At 36.9% G+C, this 15,879-nt stretch overlaps 1 protein-coding gene across 2 annotated transcripts; it reads left to right on the top strand.

Moving 5' to 3' along the window:
- Window positions 1-10,796: 10,796 nt before the first annotated feature.
- Window positions 10,797-14,324, top strand: LOC105036568 (F-box only protein 13). 2 transcript variants are annotated; one of them, XM_073249569.1, is made up of 2 exons: window positions 10,797-11,060; window positions 12,394-14,324. In XM_073249569.1, exon 2 carries the CDS (start codon window positions 12,417-12,419, stop codon window positions 13,650-13,652), a length of 1,236 nt encoding a protein of 411 aa, XP_073105670.1. In that variant the 5' UTR covers window positions 10,797-11,060; window positions 12,394-12,416; the 3' UTR covers window positions 13,653-14,324. The 2 variants fall into 2 exon arrangements, with proteins under 2 accessions (XP_073105670.1, XP_073105671.1); XM_073249570.1 differs by lacking the exon at window positions 10,797-11,060 and adding an exon at window positions 11,067-11,616.
- Window positions 14,325-15,879: the final 1,555 nt, after the last annotated feature.

Below are 15,879 nucleotides of genomic sequence, written 5' to 3'. Positions count from 1 at the left end.
TCGACAATCATATCAACAAAGAGGATAAGTTACCACCTGTGTCATGTCATCTTGGATTTAGGCCTACAACTGGATATCAAGTAGTCCAATTTTTCATTCAGAAATTCTCTGGTGTTGAGCTTTTTGGTCGCTAACCACATGAAGATTTTGTATTTTTCTAAGATGGAATGCAGGTTCCATTGGACAAGTAACACCACCATGATTTAAAAATCTGCAGGAGTTTAAAGTATATGATTCAATTGAGAAGAATGAAGAATCCATTTAATCCCTTCAACTCAAATCTCTCACAAATTACTGAAAAGAGAAAAAAATTGGTGAAAGTAGGATTTATGTTTTTTTTTTTGTTATTGATGATTCATAAACTAAGATGCATAGTCTTTATTTCTAATTAGTAAGGTCCGTCTTTGTATAATTCAGATCCTAGTTCAAATAGGACTAGCTTTCCCAAAATTGACATGACTAGTGGCAATAAATATGAAAAGCTAAAACTTACATGAGATAGATCTTGACTCTTAAATTGGTTTATTTTTTATTGCTCTACCTAATTCTTCCTAAATTGAAAGAATTGCCAAGTCAACATTTTTCTAAAAAAAAAAAATGGTTTGGTCAGCTCGTTTTGGGATTCATATGATGGAATTTAGGCTTAATTATTAGCTACACTATCCATTTTTAGGACATGGTTGCACGTCATGGACCTTGAAAAGTTATTCAATTTGTTTTTAAAAAAGATCATATTGGTTGGATGTCATATAGCCGAGTTATATTTTTTAGAAATTTAACATGTCACTCAACTTTCTGATGTGATGAATCTCATTCTTAGACCTTAGCCAACCTTATCTGTAGTGTTCATATCGAATTTAATGATCCTCCTAAATCAGTATATTTTGTTTACCATCCAACTATAATGACCAACTTTAGCCTCCTTGTTAGCTATGGTAGAATAGAGCTTAGGATATAGGGAGGAAAGATTATAATCTCCTGGCCAAAAATAATAAAGAAAGAAAGAAAGAAAGAAAGAGTAGTTTAGTTTTACGTCAAGATACCTGATTGGCTAGGCAGTCTCTTATATAATCTTATCGTCATATCATTTTTTCATTGTTATAATCTCTCCAGCCTTGTCTCCTTGTTTACCTCTACTCAGGTACTTCATAGAGAATTAAAGATTGGTCTGTCTTCTACCAACTAGAATTGAAGTCTGGAGCCTTTTCTATGTTGATTTTGCTGTGTGTATTCATGAACTAAGTTTATTACTATGAACACAAACTACATCAACAGATAGCCACGCCTGCGCGTTGACAAGTGAACATTCTTAGAATGATTTTGGTCCTGCTATTCATTTGCTCCATCCATATCCTTTCTGAATTCATTCATTGCAAGCTGATCATCTTTATCATTCATTCGATTTGTCATATGACTTGCACATTGCCCAAATTTCTATTAAAATTGCTCACATTGGCTCTGCTATTAGTAAGACTCGGTGTCCTAACTTCGAAATCAGGTCTGTGTGTACAATGTGAAGTTGCATGGCTTTATCATCGACCTCCTTACAAGAGTTGTGATGGGATCCGATGTGTTAGTGCTAGTATGATCACACCCAACCTCCTTTCAACAGTTGAGCTATACTGATTTTAGGGATAGAAATAGCCGAGGATGCTTTCAAGAAGCCATCAACTTAAACCTAATTTGATTATGGTTGAGATAAAACAAGAGGACCAAAAATTTCCTGCTATTTATTTTGTATGGACCAAAACTTGACGCGTCAAGTTAATTATTGTCAAATTAAAAAATATCTTTTTCTTTTGAAAAATTGGGGGGTTGCTTTAGTGGAAAACTGGTGCTAGTAGTGGAATTGCTTTGGTTGAAAAACGGTGCAAGCCTTTGAATATGTACCATGATGTGAGCTTCGCAACTATCTCTTTGTAGATATTGGAAAATAAATATTTGGCTTAGATGATGTCGCTACAGTGGAAATAAATAATGGAGGTTCCAAGAGCAGACATGGAACTTTTTTAAGAAAAAAGAAAAAAAGAAAAGAGAGAGAGAGAGAGAGAGAGAGAGAAGAGGCCTCACATACCTTCTGTGCAAGGCCTTTCATAGCCACTGTGACAGATCACCAACGCTTCCATTGTGATCACACATACAATAATTCAAAAATTCTACAACATCTTATCAAGATTTAAACTTCGGATTTCATTCATGCAGTGGGGTAGAGATATTGATCATTATATGCACCCAAACCAGGATGGTTGGACCAAGCTCATTTCGAACGTCAGAACTTGGAGCTTGGCGTTGTAATTTCCCTTTCCTCTAGCTAGTTTTTCTAACCTTCATCATGAAGCTTAGAACGTGGTTCTAAATAATGACATTTTTGACAATTTCAGCACTTCATCAATGTGCTACCTAATATATAGGACCACATGTAAACTAACATGGAGGACCACATATTAAAATAACGTCGATCCCTCAAAGAGAAAAATCCTATGGTAACTAAGCCTAAATTATTAAAGGTCAAAAGAATGGATCACTAAAGGAGTTTGTGCTGCGCGTGCAAAGCTGACCGCCAAGCCTTAGGGGACCAAAAAAGGTCTAAAGTAGAAGAATGTTTCCTCTTAGTTCTCTCCCCTCATTAGCACACAGGGAAGCCTGTGCAATGATCATTATTATTGTTATGCTTCGTTTAGACTTGATTGTGTCCCTTGATACATGTTAGGCTGAGAGAACCTTTCTCCTTCCCCAAGATAAAAGAGTGCACCACCTTTGTGAAAGCCAAGGAGGAGCCATCTCCAGCTCCTCTCACGTGCAGTACACCACGTAGTGCTGCACGAGTTACCTCATTGCACTCTTCCTTTTTCTTCCTTTGGATGATGTAGCAAATGGCTGAGAGGATAACTTTGTGTGATGTAAATATTAGCATCAGTTTGGGTGGGGGCGTGCATCTTTAATGCTAACAAGATCAAAATAGGATTTGATGCTGGGGCTTATTTATGTTTTATGATTTGTAGCATTGTATTTGTTTCTTTGTTGTGATATGTATGAAGTCTTCTCGAGGCATGATATTTAATATTCTTAGGATCATTCTTTACTAAATATTGGGAGCTAGTCAAATACACGCAATCATAGGATTTTAACAAAAACTTCGATCCAAAGATAGGGAATAAAGTTCCATGAGAGGTAGCAAGTAGTAATTTTCTGATTAAATGGTGATTGGACACCTGGGCATCCTATGGAGTGAAAAATATTTGCTTGTTCGAATTTCTTTTTTCAATTTCTTATTATTGATATTTCCCAGAAGGGGCCTGATCCATGTACGTAGAATTGTTCTGGGAAAGAGGGATTGGGCCTATTTATTTTTTACCAGGATATCTTACAATGTCCAGTCCAAGATGTTCAAGTGTGATTAAGGATAATTCTTTAAGCATGATTTTTTGGAGAAAATTTAAGTATGAAAACAAAGAGAAGAGTCGAGTGCGTTATGTATTATTTATATCCATGGTTCTTTGCCCCATAGTTAATTCGCATAAACTTTCTCTTCCCTTTTTTGCAAGGATTATTTGCAAAGCTTGTTATTTGTAATAAATATTATGTTAGCATGTGAAATATCTTGAGAATATGTAGTTTATGCTGCTTGCATTAACATTGACTGGTCACCAACATATTATCTCTCTCTCTCTCTCTCTCTCTCTCTCTCTCTATATATATATATATATATAATATATATATATATATATGACAAACAGTCTTGGACAATTCTTTTTCTAATACTTAGTTCCAACAAGGTTAGGTGTAATCTGCACTAGCTGGTAGGACGTGCAACGATGGTCACATGTAATAGTAGTAGCTACTAGCCAACCATTGGAAACTAGTGATTAGTCCCAATCAACTCTCCTTTGCGTGGTCCACTTTCTAAAATGGTACCAATAGCCTTGTAAGATTACAGTCGGTGGACCTAATCTCATTTATCTACAATGAGTACAAGTTGGTACAATTCCAAGAACAACTTAATAAAAAAAAACAAAACAAAACAAATAACAAGCAGGCAAACAATATAAAACTTCAACATGGTTCACCTAAAAACCTCACTACATTCATAAGGTGAGCAAGAAATCTACCGCAATATTGAAAGTGCAATGCTTCTTACAAGCTAGTATCCATGGAGAGAAAATAGTCCAATGAATAATACAAGAAAGACTAATTTAAGAGCAGGCCTTGCCCAAAAATCTTCCATAGAAAAAGGGTATGTCACCTGAGAGACTAACTAGATGTTTAGACCCGAGATATGGATTAAAAATAATATTTTATATATATATATATATATATTCTTTGGGTTTGGTAAAGTAGTTTCACAAGAAATATTTGTTAAGGATGTAGGGAGGGGCTACCCCTATTCCATAGCCCAAAATTGGTTGCGAGTTTCACAGTCTCACCAACCCAGAGAAGAGAGAAGAAAAGCTGATTTGCCGACTTCATTTCCACAGGCTAATTGCTCGGTCGCAAGGAGCTACGTTGGGCCCGAGAAAATATGCTTGACTGAGACTGTGGGGTCTTCCTCAAACCTCATGGAATTAGAGGGGAAAAAGGTTTCATGTGTTCCCGTTTTGTGGCATAAAGCTGAACCCTGCTCATGCTAAGTAGGCTTTAAGGCATCTGAACTTAGGCTCTCTTTGGTCACTTTCGCTTGTGTCTTTATTTGCATGTTGAGAAAGTGACTCGGAAGCTGTGGTTATGTCCGGTCATATATCCTTGTAATACAAGCAACTTCCTTTTCCAAACACATCAGAGTGATTTGATTTTTTTCTTTTTTTTTTTGGAAGAGGTACATCAGAGTGATCTTAAAAATGTTGCCAAGGCCTTTGCTTTAAAAAGAAAGATATCTTGCTATTCCTACACTTTGATTGATTGATTGATGAATGAAGTGCAACATATGGTCTTTAGAAATGCAATCCCTATCTGTATACTGAAAATCCAATTGTTAATTAGTTGTATTCAGTTCTTCTTTCTGAAAAATCTTAATGCTAATTCTGATACCACAAGCTTCTAGCCACATTAGACAAAGTTGAGGTTTGGAGATTTTCTTATATTTTTTCCAATCCAATAGTAATTTCAACTTATCTCATAAATATATTGCTAATTATTGGATGTTATCCATGGTAAACTAGTACTGTCTCCTCAGTAGACCATGAGTCCATGACCATCTATCTACTTGAATTGGAGGACATAGGTCATTAAAGAAAGGCTGTTGATCCCGCTTACTGATTTTATTATTCTAATCATGTGGAATCAATTTATCCTAGATATTTATGATTTTTTAAATAAATATAAATGTAACTAAAGATGTATTATGCTCTTATTGGTCCAAGTCTGGCTTCTACTTGCATATGAGAGTAAATCAGGTGTTTTATGTATCTTGTCAATGTGCTATCATTAGCTAGTGATCCTGGATAAAGATTTTATCATTGTAATGAGGTGGAATCAATGAATCCTAGCTATTAACATTTGTTTTAAAGATATAAAATGTAAATTAGACTTATTATGCTCTTATTAATCCTGGTCTGGTTTCCACTTGTTCATGGACCGAATCGCTTGTTGTATGTATTTTGTCAATGTGATATCATCCATTATTGGACTTGGTTTGCAACTTTTGGTCATGAGTGCAAGGTAGAGCAAACAAATCAAGTATGGACCTCTCTCTCTTTGCTAAACTCAATTTGCTTCTTGACTTCTAGCAGAGGGTCATGGTTTCAATGATGTCATCGTTCACAAATAATTACTCTGCCTCAAACCTTTTAGGTCATTATTTCAATAATTGAAGACCATTATTATGCATCATACACGAAGAAAAGCCAAATGAATAATAACTTGAATGATAATATTACTATGTTATAGTATATTTTAAATCATATTGTGCATTCACCCATAGCATGCCACCCCTCCCCACCTATCTCTTTCACGGTGTCTCCCATGTCCAAGTTCTCTCAATGTCACTGGAGTTTGGTGTATATTGCTTCATGATTTCTTCTTTCCAAAGCCTCATCAGAAGATCCATACCTTTCTCATATGGATTTTCTTATTTATTCTTCTGCCACTCTTTAAACAATTGCTTGCAGCATCTTTAAAGTTTAGTTTGGTAACACTAAAGTTGCATTGTATATGCTTTCTCTACCTTTTATTTAGTTTATAGTGCACATCGTTCTCTCTTCTGATATGAATGCAATTGTTCTTGTTTGCAACTTATTTCCTAGAAATGGTTATATTTTTTACGGATTGAAGACTGAATTAATCCAATAAATAGAGAGTTTATAATTTGCAAAAATTAGGCGTATGTTGGGACTATATATGTTGAAAATACTGAAATGACGAAGGGGAGGTATGTTACAATATGGAGAAAGATTAACTAATAATAGTTTATACTTTTGCTATATTTTATGAATTATTATTTGGAAGAAACTTCGGTTATAATTAGGGATTTTTTGACTATGATGTGCTCTTTGCATGTGGCTTACTAATGATTTCAGGCTATTTTTTTAAAAGAAAATCTCAAACTTTGATGCTAGCATCTCATGGTTAACATTATATCATGCATAAGTATGGTCTTAGTAAGATAATATAGTCATAATAATATTGTAGAGACAAACCCTTATGTTATTTCTCTCACCAAATCTTTGTAATGGAGTCCTCAATTGCATATACCCTTCCCTCCTTTAACAGAAGATAAAAAAAGAGGAAAAATAAAAAAAATATAGATTTTAAACTAGATGATATGAAGATAAATAGGGTGAACAATTAATAAGAAGATATGGAGAAACTCTATTTAGGTTCAAAAGTTATGCATTAAGTGTTATAGTGCCTCCTACATTGGAACCCTGGTCATCCCTGCTCAAGGATAAGCATCCACCAAGGAGAGGCAATAAGATGAGTTAGGAAGAAACATTAACAACAAAATAGACTCATCATATGAATTACATGAAAGCATGCAGAAGATGGCATCGTCGTCGATGGATGATAAAGTAGTTTATAAATGCAGTTTAGGGAAGAAGAAATAAAATATGCTTACGACTCAATGTCGAAAGAAGGCACTGGCCAACCTATTAAGAGAGATTCATGGTGGTTGCATTAGAAATTTGAGAGAATCCCATCTTAGTTAGGTTTGCAGAGTTTTGAGTATCAAAGAAGGTATTTGAATCTTCTATGATCTCCCCTAGATGACCTCCCGGTGATCAGCCCATGTGATGATGATGATGGACCACATAAGATATGTAGAGGCAAACCAATAAAAATGCATGGTCCTCATTCTATGCACTGTTTGATTCCTATCCATTGAACCAATCCCCATGCGGCCATGCTGTAGTGGCCACAGGCTATCCAAGCACTTGGAAAAAGCTTTCCTCACTTTGGAGTCTAAAATTGCCTGTCGGACTTATCAGCTAAACAAATCCAACAAAGGATAAATGCTAAATGTGTTACGGCCATCGTGATCAATCATATATCTGACATGGTAGGAATGCATCGGTATAATTCATAAAAAAATTAGCATAATTCATCGGGATAAAACTATTAATACTATATGCAATTTAAATATATTATGAAGTAAAAATATCAACCTTCATAAATTTTTGTGTACACTTGTCACAATTCAGAACCTCATCTAAAAAAGCCGATAAGATCATTTAATCCATGCCATTCTCGTTAGCTTAAAGATCTAAAAATATTCAAAAACCACAAATATCATAATCAATTAGAGATCAATTTTAATAAATCTATATTGTAATATCCTCTAGTCTGTACATATTATAAATCAGATCGGATCGATACTATATATTATAATTCAAAATTTTTTAAAAAAATTAATCAAAAAATATTATTTAAATTTTTTAATTTATATAAGTATCAAAAGTCTCCTCACCGAACAATCAATATGGAAGTAAATAATCCTCGTAATATTAATAGGTATTGATGGCATTACTGGGTCTACAAATCTGGTGCATGGTATATGCAGCCTAAAATGCAAACTAAAATTTCACTTTATATGATTAACTAGATAGATTATATAATGATGCTACATAAATCTTAAATTTGTTATGCGCAAAAATTATAATCATAAAGAATTGGGCCCAGTGTCAGCCTCCAGGTAGCAATCGGAGGCTGATTGGAGGAGATTATCCCAAGTCCAGCATGATGGAGGTGTTGAAAATTTTGCAAAGCGCGGGGCAGGAACTGACAGCGAGGATGTGGCATCGAGATCTCTGCGACGGAAGGAATGGTCGTGTTGAGAGGCCGAACGTTTCAACGACACCCACAAAAAAGACATCGGAATTAACGGCTTTTTTTTCCCCACCAAACAAATATATATATATTTTTTATCCTCATTTTTTCTATTCTTCCTCCTGGGATTTATCACTCTCTCCTCTGCTGCCCCATGAGCCATTTTGACTTGTGCTAAAGCTAAAGGCTATGATGCGACAACCCCCACGAGAGAGAGAAGGAGAGCTGAGAGAGATTCTCTCTACGAGGAGAACAGAGAGACAGTGAGAGGGCATTGTATTTGTTTTGTATGGTGTTGTTGGCTTTTGCTTTACAAAGGTCAGCCACAATTCTCCCACCCTCCCCAACCCTTTGACATGTGCCTCTGTGTGTGTGTGTGTGTGTTTGTGCATCAGACAATGGTGCAGCCTCTCCTTTTCTTTTCTCTCTCTTTCCTCTTTCCATCTTTCTCCTCTGGCTCCCTTGGCTTGTTCTCTTTTCCTTTGATTTTGTACATGCAACCTTTTCTTTTTACATCCTCAGTTTGTTATTTTAAAAATAATATCCTCATCTTTAGCTATGGAATTATAAATATAGTTGCCAATATGCGCCTATGTATATAGAAAGCAAGAGATTTCATGCCACTAAAATCATTTCAGATGATTAAACAATGTTATAATTCACATCCTAAGATAATTGCATGCGGATGCCGATCGGCGCCATGAGGTGTAGAGCATCATCAGTTTTTGCATGTCAGAGCTGGTAGCTAAAATTCATGCTCTATGAAATCATGAAGTGAGCTAGATTATTTTCCAGTAAGAAATGATTAAAAACAGAATGTAACTAATGCTCTCCCTATGTTTCAGTGGAGATAAACAACTTTAATGGATGTCACAAAATATTTTTATATGGTTATAGATGCAAAGGTCCAGAAGCTATGGCATAGGTCGAGATTAGAGATTAGAGAAGACTAAAGAATGTAATCGATATCCTTTCCTAGTGCTTTTGAAGTTAATTGCCTGATACATGTAAAAGGAAAATGGACCAACTGTGCCCTATATCTTAATTACTCCCAGCCAGTGATCTTTGATTGCAATGATCCTTCCTAGATAAGTCCAAGAGCATTTGGTTGCATTGTTCAACAAAGAAATGAGTGGAGCAATTAAATTGTTATTTAAGGCTATCTATACCATTTTTGTTTCTGTTCAAGTGTGAAAACCAATGGAATAGTAAAGAGGAAAAGAAGTCACATTCTCCATTAATATAATAATCTAAATGTTAGCACTCATAAGATGCCCGTAGAACTCTACTATAAATAAATTATTAACTAAATATGTGAGTTAGTGAATGACAGGCCCGTTGGATCCTTTCTTTCCGTCGTTATTATACTTTAGAACCAGATTCAGCTTCTACTATAGGGAATAAGAGGAAGGATTAAAACATGTGGTTAATTAACCTGTTTTTTCTTCCTTTTGTTTAGTAATTATCATAGGAATTTATGATATGATTCCTTGTGATGAGGTGAAACCTACAGTTTGTTTTCCATGACATGCTTTGATGATTCTTTTTTCTTCCCGCACTCACCTAGCATCCGTTAATATTGTTAAATCTCCAACTAACATCAGCTTTAAAGAAAGATTAATTAAAGTTGAAGCACAATTCAAATATCTTAAAGTGTAACCATGCCTCTAGTCAAATTCGTAGAAAGATGCAGCCATTTATCCCAAAGGTGGTCATAAATATTTGCCAGTAAGTCGTTCACAAATGTTGTGTGCGTAGAAAAGGACAAGGGTTTTAAGTCCATAAAAATAATTATCAATGGATGTTCATAATAAATAACTTCTTTTGTAGAATAATTTGACAATTAGGCACCGACAATCAAGTAATCTATGATTTAGTTTAAATCTGGTGGACGATTACCAACCAATTTATTTGTTAGTGTGAAGGAATAATTGAAGAACTTATATTATCTGATGGTGGTGATGCCTATTTTATATTTATCTTTTTTATCTTCATGAGTACTAGATATAATAAATGTTTAATACTCCAATGGATATTCCTAATGTTCTTCTTTGGTCATTTTCCTTTCAATGAATTGCTCTTTGGATGCACATTTTTTTTAAAAAAAAAAGTATTCAAACATGTGATTGAGGAAAAAAAAAGAAGATGATGTCATTGGTCTAAGCAAGCAAACATAAGAGATAATAATTTACAAAATCAATTTTACAATGGCATCATAATGTTACGAAGAAAATAAACCATATTAAAACATTCTTATGTTAATATACCATCCCAATTCTTATGTGATTAAAATATGTGAACCCAAGCTTCTAGCCGGACAGGCGTAGGATAGAAAAAAAATATTATACTATAAACTAACTATAAAAACCTTACGAAAAGAACGAAAGAATAAACAAATAAAAAAACTATTTCTGAAAGAGAAAGAATAGTTTATTTTTGGATACCCATGGCTGGTCAGTGTCAGCGGCCAGTCACATGCACTTCTCTGCCCGGGCCCAAAGGCCTAAACAGACCACCCCCCCTCCTCTCTCTACCTCTTTCTCTCTCCTATGGCCTGGAAGGACCCCCCCCTCCTCTCTCTAGCTCTTTCTCTCTCCTCTGGGTGGTAGCTTTGGGTTGCGGCTCTTCTATTTAGCTTTTCCTCCCCCCTCGGCACTCCTCACTGTCAACGCAAACAAAAAGAGCTCCTCACGAAGTTTCCTCCCTCTCTCTCTCTCTCTCGCCATTACAAAAGGGGGAGGACAGCCCAGTTCTCTTCTCTTTATCGCTTCGCCTGTGCCCCTGGACGTCCATCACACAAGGTGCATACTTGGGTCCTTCTCCATTGCTCGTTTTCCTCTGTTCTCTGGGTGCAAACACTTGTTTTGTTGGTCCAAAGAAGTGTTTTTTTGTGTGACTGCTTGCTTCTGGGCGGTGACTTTTGGGGATATGGGGGTTCAGAACTTGGTTTTTAGGTTTGTGGGAGGTTAAAATGGGTTGGAGGTGAGAAGGATGTGAAAAAAGAAGGATTTTTTCTTCTCCATCCTTTTCTTTGACACTTATCTGCTACTCATGGGCATTTTCGAGTGGAGAAGTGCTTGTTTCTGAGTAAGGGGCTCTGGGATTTTAGCTTAAAAGAATGATCTTGGGAAGTTTGGCAGCATGGGTCTTTAGTTCTGCTTTTGCTGCTTGGCATTAAAGATGTAATTTTTGCTCCTCTTGCACTGTGAGAATGGTGTATCTGTCTGATGGGAATTTGGGTTTTTATAATGAGAAGGACTTTGGGGTGGTCTTGTGGGTTCCTTGAAGATCTGGAATGTTGATGTGCATTTCTATAGTTTCTTTCTTTTTTCCAATAGAGAAGGTTTCTATAAGAAAGTATGTTCAGCATTTTTAGTTGATTTATCTCAGTTTCGGATGTCAAGCATATGGTAATACGTTCAGGTTTATTGCTTAAAAATGTGATTTTGGATGGTCTTGGTGACCTATATTTTGTTCTCCAAAAATTTTGGAACTTAATGCCAAAATTGGATTTTAATGACACTTTCTCTGATTTAGATTGTTGTGTTGATATTTCTGTGCAAAGAGGATAATGTTACAGGTTTGGAAAGCTTTTTTTTTTTCGTTCTTGTTCATGTTTGAATACAGATTTGTCAATTTCTTTGATATTCTTTGAGGTTTCTCTGTAAAAGGTTTAAGAAGATGAAGGAAAACTATCTGCTTTTTCCGTATTTGTTTCCCTATCTGCTGAAACTATAAGTCTGGAATATTTTGATGCTTTTATCATTTATTCCTTCTTTGTGGGTATCTAAGTGGGGCTTCTTGTACTTAGCCTGGACTCTTTAGATTTCATGTTCTTTGATACCTAGGTTCTTCTTGCTCCTGGGGAAGGTGTTGTTGGGCTTCTTCATTTGTGCGTTCTGCTGTGAATAGTAAATTCGCAGCAGCAACTGGATTTTTATTGAATTTTCGAATTTGGTTTGGATTTAATTCACTGCAGAGCAGACGTTCTCGTTGTTCCAAATCTAGTGATCAGATCAATTTAGTATTTTTCTCCTCTTTCCAATCTTAATTTTGTCCAATATTTTTGTTGATGGTTAAGCAAGTTGCTCCTCATGACTAACAGATCACTTGCTCCCTCTTGTTCCTCTGCAGATCTTTCTCCACAACTTCTGAAAATGGAGCAAAAGTTGAGTCCTTTTGCAGGGAAAACCAGGAAGAGAAAGGCGCCAGACGACGCTTATTTGGGCTCTGCCTTCTCCTTAGATGAGCTGAATCAAGACCTGCTCGAAAGGGTCCTTTCCTGGCTTCCTTCCTCGAGCTTCTTTCGTCTTCGTTCGGTGTGTAAAAGATGGAATTCTGTTGCGACCTCTGCAACTTTTCAGCTTGCCTGCTCCCGGATACCCTTCCGAGACCCATGGTTTCTCATGGTTGATCAAGATCTAGACCAGTCTATCGTCTTCGACCCCGCCGAAGCCAACTGGAAAAATCTAAACCATCCGGCTTACCTCCAACAAAGACATGGTTGCAAGCCCATCCCTGTTGCATCATCTGGTGGTTTGGTCTGTTACCGCACCGAGTCTGGCAACTTGATTGTGTGCAATCCAGTCACCGGTGCCTGCCGCGAGCTCCCTCCGGTGGGCCAGTCTAGCGAAAGCCAGACCCTCCATGCTATCACCATGTACTCCTCTCCAAAAGATCCAGCTTCTTATAGAATTGTACTTGTCTCGGGTGAATTCTCAAGCCTCTCTTTCAGAGTCTTCGACTCCACGAAGAACATGTGGGAAGATGAAGTTCTGTTGGTTCAGAAAGCTGAGAATTCCTTGGAATCTAACATGTCCGGTGACGAGACGGTGTATTTTCTTAGCAAAGCTGGAGACGTCATTGCCACCAACATGCAGAGGAGCCCATCTAAGCAATACTCATCAGTTCTGACCATGGATAATGGAGAGGAAGTGGTCTATTTCCTTAGCCAATCAGGGACCATTGTGACCTGCAATCTTGCTCGGAAGACCTTTTCCGAGCACCCAAGATTGCTGCCCATCTTTTCCGAGTACTCTATCGATGTGGTCGAGTGCAAGGGGGAGATGTTAGTAGTCATTCTGTCAGAGTTCCTGGAGACTGCAAGCTTGAGAGTCTGGAAGTTCTCCAAGGGAGACCGCTCTTGGCGGCAGGTCGCAGCAATGCCGCCATCGATGTCTCACGAATTCTATGGGAAAAGGGTCGACATAAACTGCATTGGCAGTGGGGATATGATCTTCATATGCATCAATTCCGGCGACTTCAGCACCTATGTCATGTGTAATGTGGTGGCCAATGAGTGGAATGAGCTGCCCAAGTGTTTTGTAAATGGCCAGGCCAAGGAGTTCCTGTCTGCCTTCTCTTTTGAGCCAAGGGTGGAGGCTTCTGTCTGAATGTCTGGAGAAGTTTGTCTGGCTGTTTGTGTCTTGAGTTATGGTTTGAGATATTATCACAAGCTTTCATTTGTTGTTGTACAATGGCCTGAGGCAGAAAAGATCATCCATTGTGTATGTATCTGTGTTTGAATAGTTCCCATCTTTCATGTCCAAGGGAGTGTTCATGCTAGTAGAATCTCTTTAACAGCTTTTTTTCCGAGGAGGAAAAGCTAGCACTTGCTTTGGAAGGCAGCAGGGTTTCCACCAAGGCATTGGCAGGTACAGTTTAAAGTCATAAGTAGAATCAATGTGGGGATTTCCTCTGTGTCATTCCTCCTGGCAGTGCGGGAATTACTTGAGTGAGAGATGTCTCAGTTGGCACTGAAAACTGAAAAGCGGCTACGGATTGTGATTTCAGGCACAATGTGTTGGTCAGTGGAAGACCTGCAATGGAGAAATTATGAGGTGGACCAAAATTATTAGAGGGTTTTTGACTGGAAGCTGCTTCCACTGTGTGTAACTTTTTTTCTTTTCTTTTTATATGACAGATGCCTTTTTGAATAGAAGTGTTCTGGATCCTTGTCATGCTAACATATCCGCCTATCCTGCTTTGATCTGATAGTTCAAAAATTGTGTAACTTGTAATCAAAATTTTATAAATGATTTTCAGAATTTGTTTTTTCTGTAAAACTATTTGTTCTAAATAATGGAGTTTGGTTTCACAAATTTGTGCATTTGATCTTTAAAACTTATATAGTATTTATCACATAGTTGCGCGAGCATGACAGATTGCGTATGCTAGCAAGATTGGGACTAAAGTGGTGTCCTGTTTAATGGCAAAAGAAAGTCTCATCTCGTTGGAATGGGAAAAAAAAAAAAAAGATAAGGATTGGAGTTGCAATGAATCTTAATTTTGCAAAAAATTTCAAAAATTTTTAATGGGAAAATATTCTGACGGATTTCCTTCCATCCTTTGATACTCATGGATGCTGTTTTCAATGCTTTACTCATTCAACTTTAGGCTCCATCTAGTTGTAACTCAACCCAGCAATAGCACTCCATACAAATATATTGTTATTATTATAGTTGTTGTTCTTATTGCTGCTGCTGTGGATGTGACCCACCGATCAAATAGATCTCTTTCATTAGGGTGCACCTATGGCGACTTGATGAAGTCGCACTAAATATGGATCCAGAGCCACTGACTCGACTACTCATGTAGATAAAACCTGTGACGGACATTCACGACTAACAATCTTCATCTGAATGTTGACTGACCGAGTTTCTCCCTCATTAAATGGCCAAAACGTAGCCCAAAGATCTAAAGACCTAACAAACTTATAGATTTCAGCTAATAACGTAGGGGCTCAACCTCCATATAAAAGAGGTACGAAAGAGATTCTAAAGTAAACAAGCTAAATTAGGAGGAGAATTAGGAGAAAAGTACTCTATCCTTCGACATCCTTTTTGTTTTTCCTCTACTATTTTCAAAGCTCCGACTAACTTAAGTATTGGAGGATCTCTGTCCGAACACTCCGACGAATATGCACTTTCTTTGCAGGTTCTCTTTGGCATCTTAAATCTCGGACGACATCTAGTTCCAACCACATCAGCACCCTCCTAAAATTTTGCAGCAATAATTATTATTATTATTATCATCATGATCATCTCAACTTGTACAGAGCCCATAGGCTATTTAAAGAAGAGGACCAACTTAGCCTTTGATTGATAAATTTAAAATTAAAGTATGGACCGCCATAACATCTCTTGTTGTCATCTTAGGAAGAAAAATGCTAGTTTCTAGTTGACTGTAAAAATTGAAAAAAAAAAAATTGGTAATTCACCTAGCAGAAAAAAAAATAAAGATACCGTTTATTTAAAAAAAAAAATATTTAAGCCCGTCTATTTCTCATTAAATTTACTTTTTGGTTTGGTGAGCATTAAATTTGCTTTTCAATACAAAGAAACTATATAACAAACCCACTTTTTTCTCTCACTCTCACGACAACCTAACAGAAGCTAAATGTGCAGGGGTGCACGTGTGCGTACGCATGTGTACATGCCCAAGACTTAACCCAAGCTAACTCGATGAGGCCCACGTCAAGAAGCAAGCTTGGGTCGTTCACAGGACATTCAAGTAGTTTCACTCTCTAACAAAAAAAAACAACGGAAAACAGTAGCAAAATAACAATGTTTGTTTTTGTTTAGATGCCGGTCTCAGTAAAACAATAATATTTGAAATATC

The sequence above is a fragment of the Elaeis guineensis genome, chromosome 15, assembly GCF_000442705.2.
Source record: "Elaeis guineensis isolate ETL-2024a chromosome 15, EG11, whole genome shotgun sequence".
Classification (NCBI taxonomy): Eukaryota; Viridiplantae; Streptophyta; class Magnoliopsida; order Arecales; family Arecaceae; genus Elaeis; species Elaeis guineensis.
This window is presented reverse-complemented; position numbering and strand designations above follow the sequence as displayed.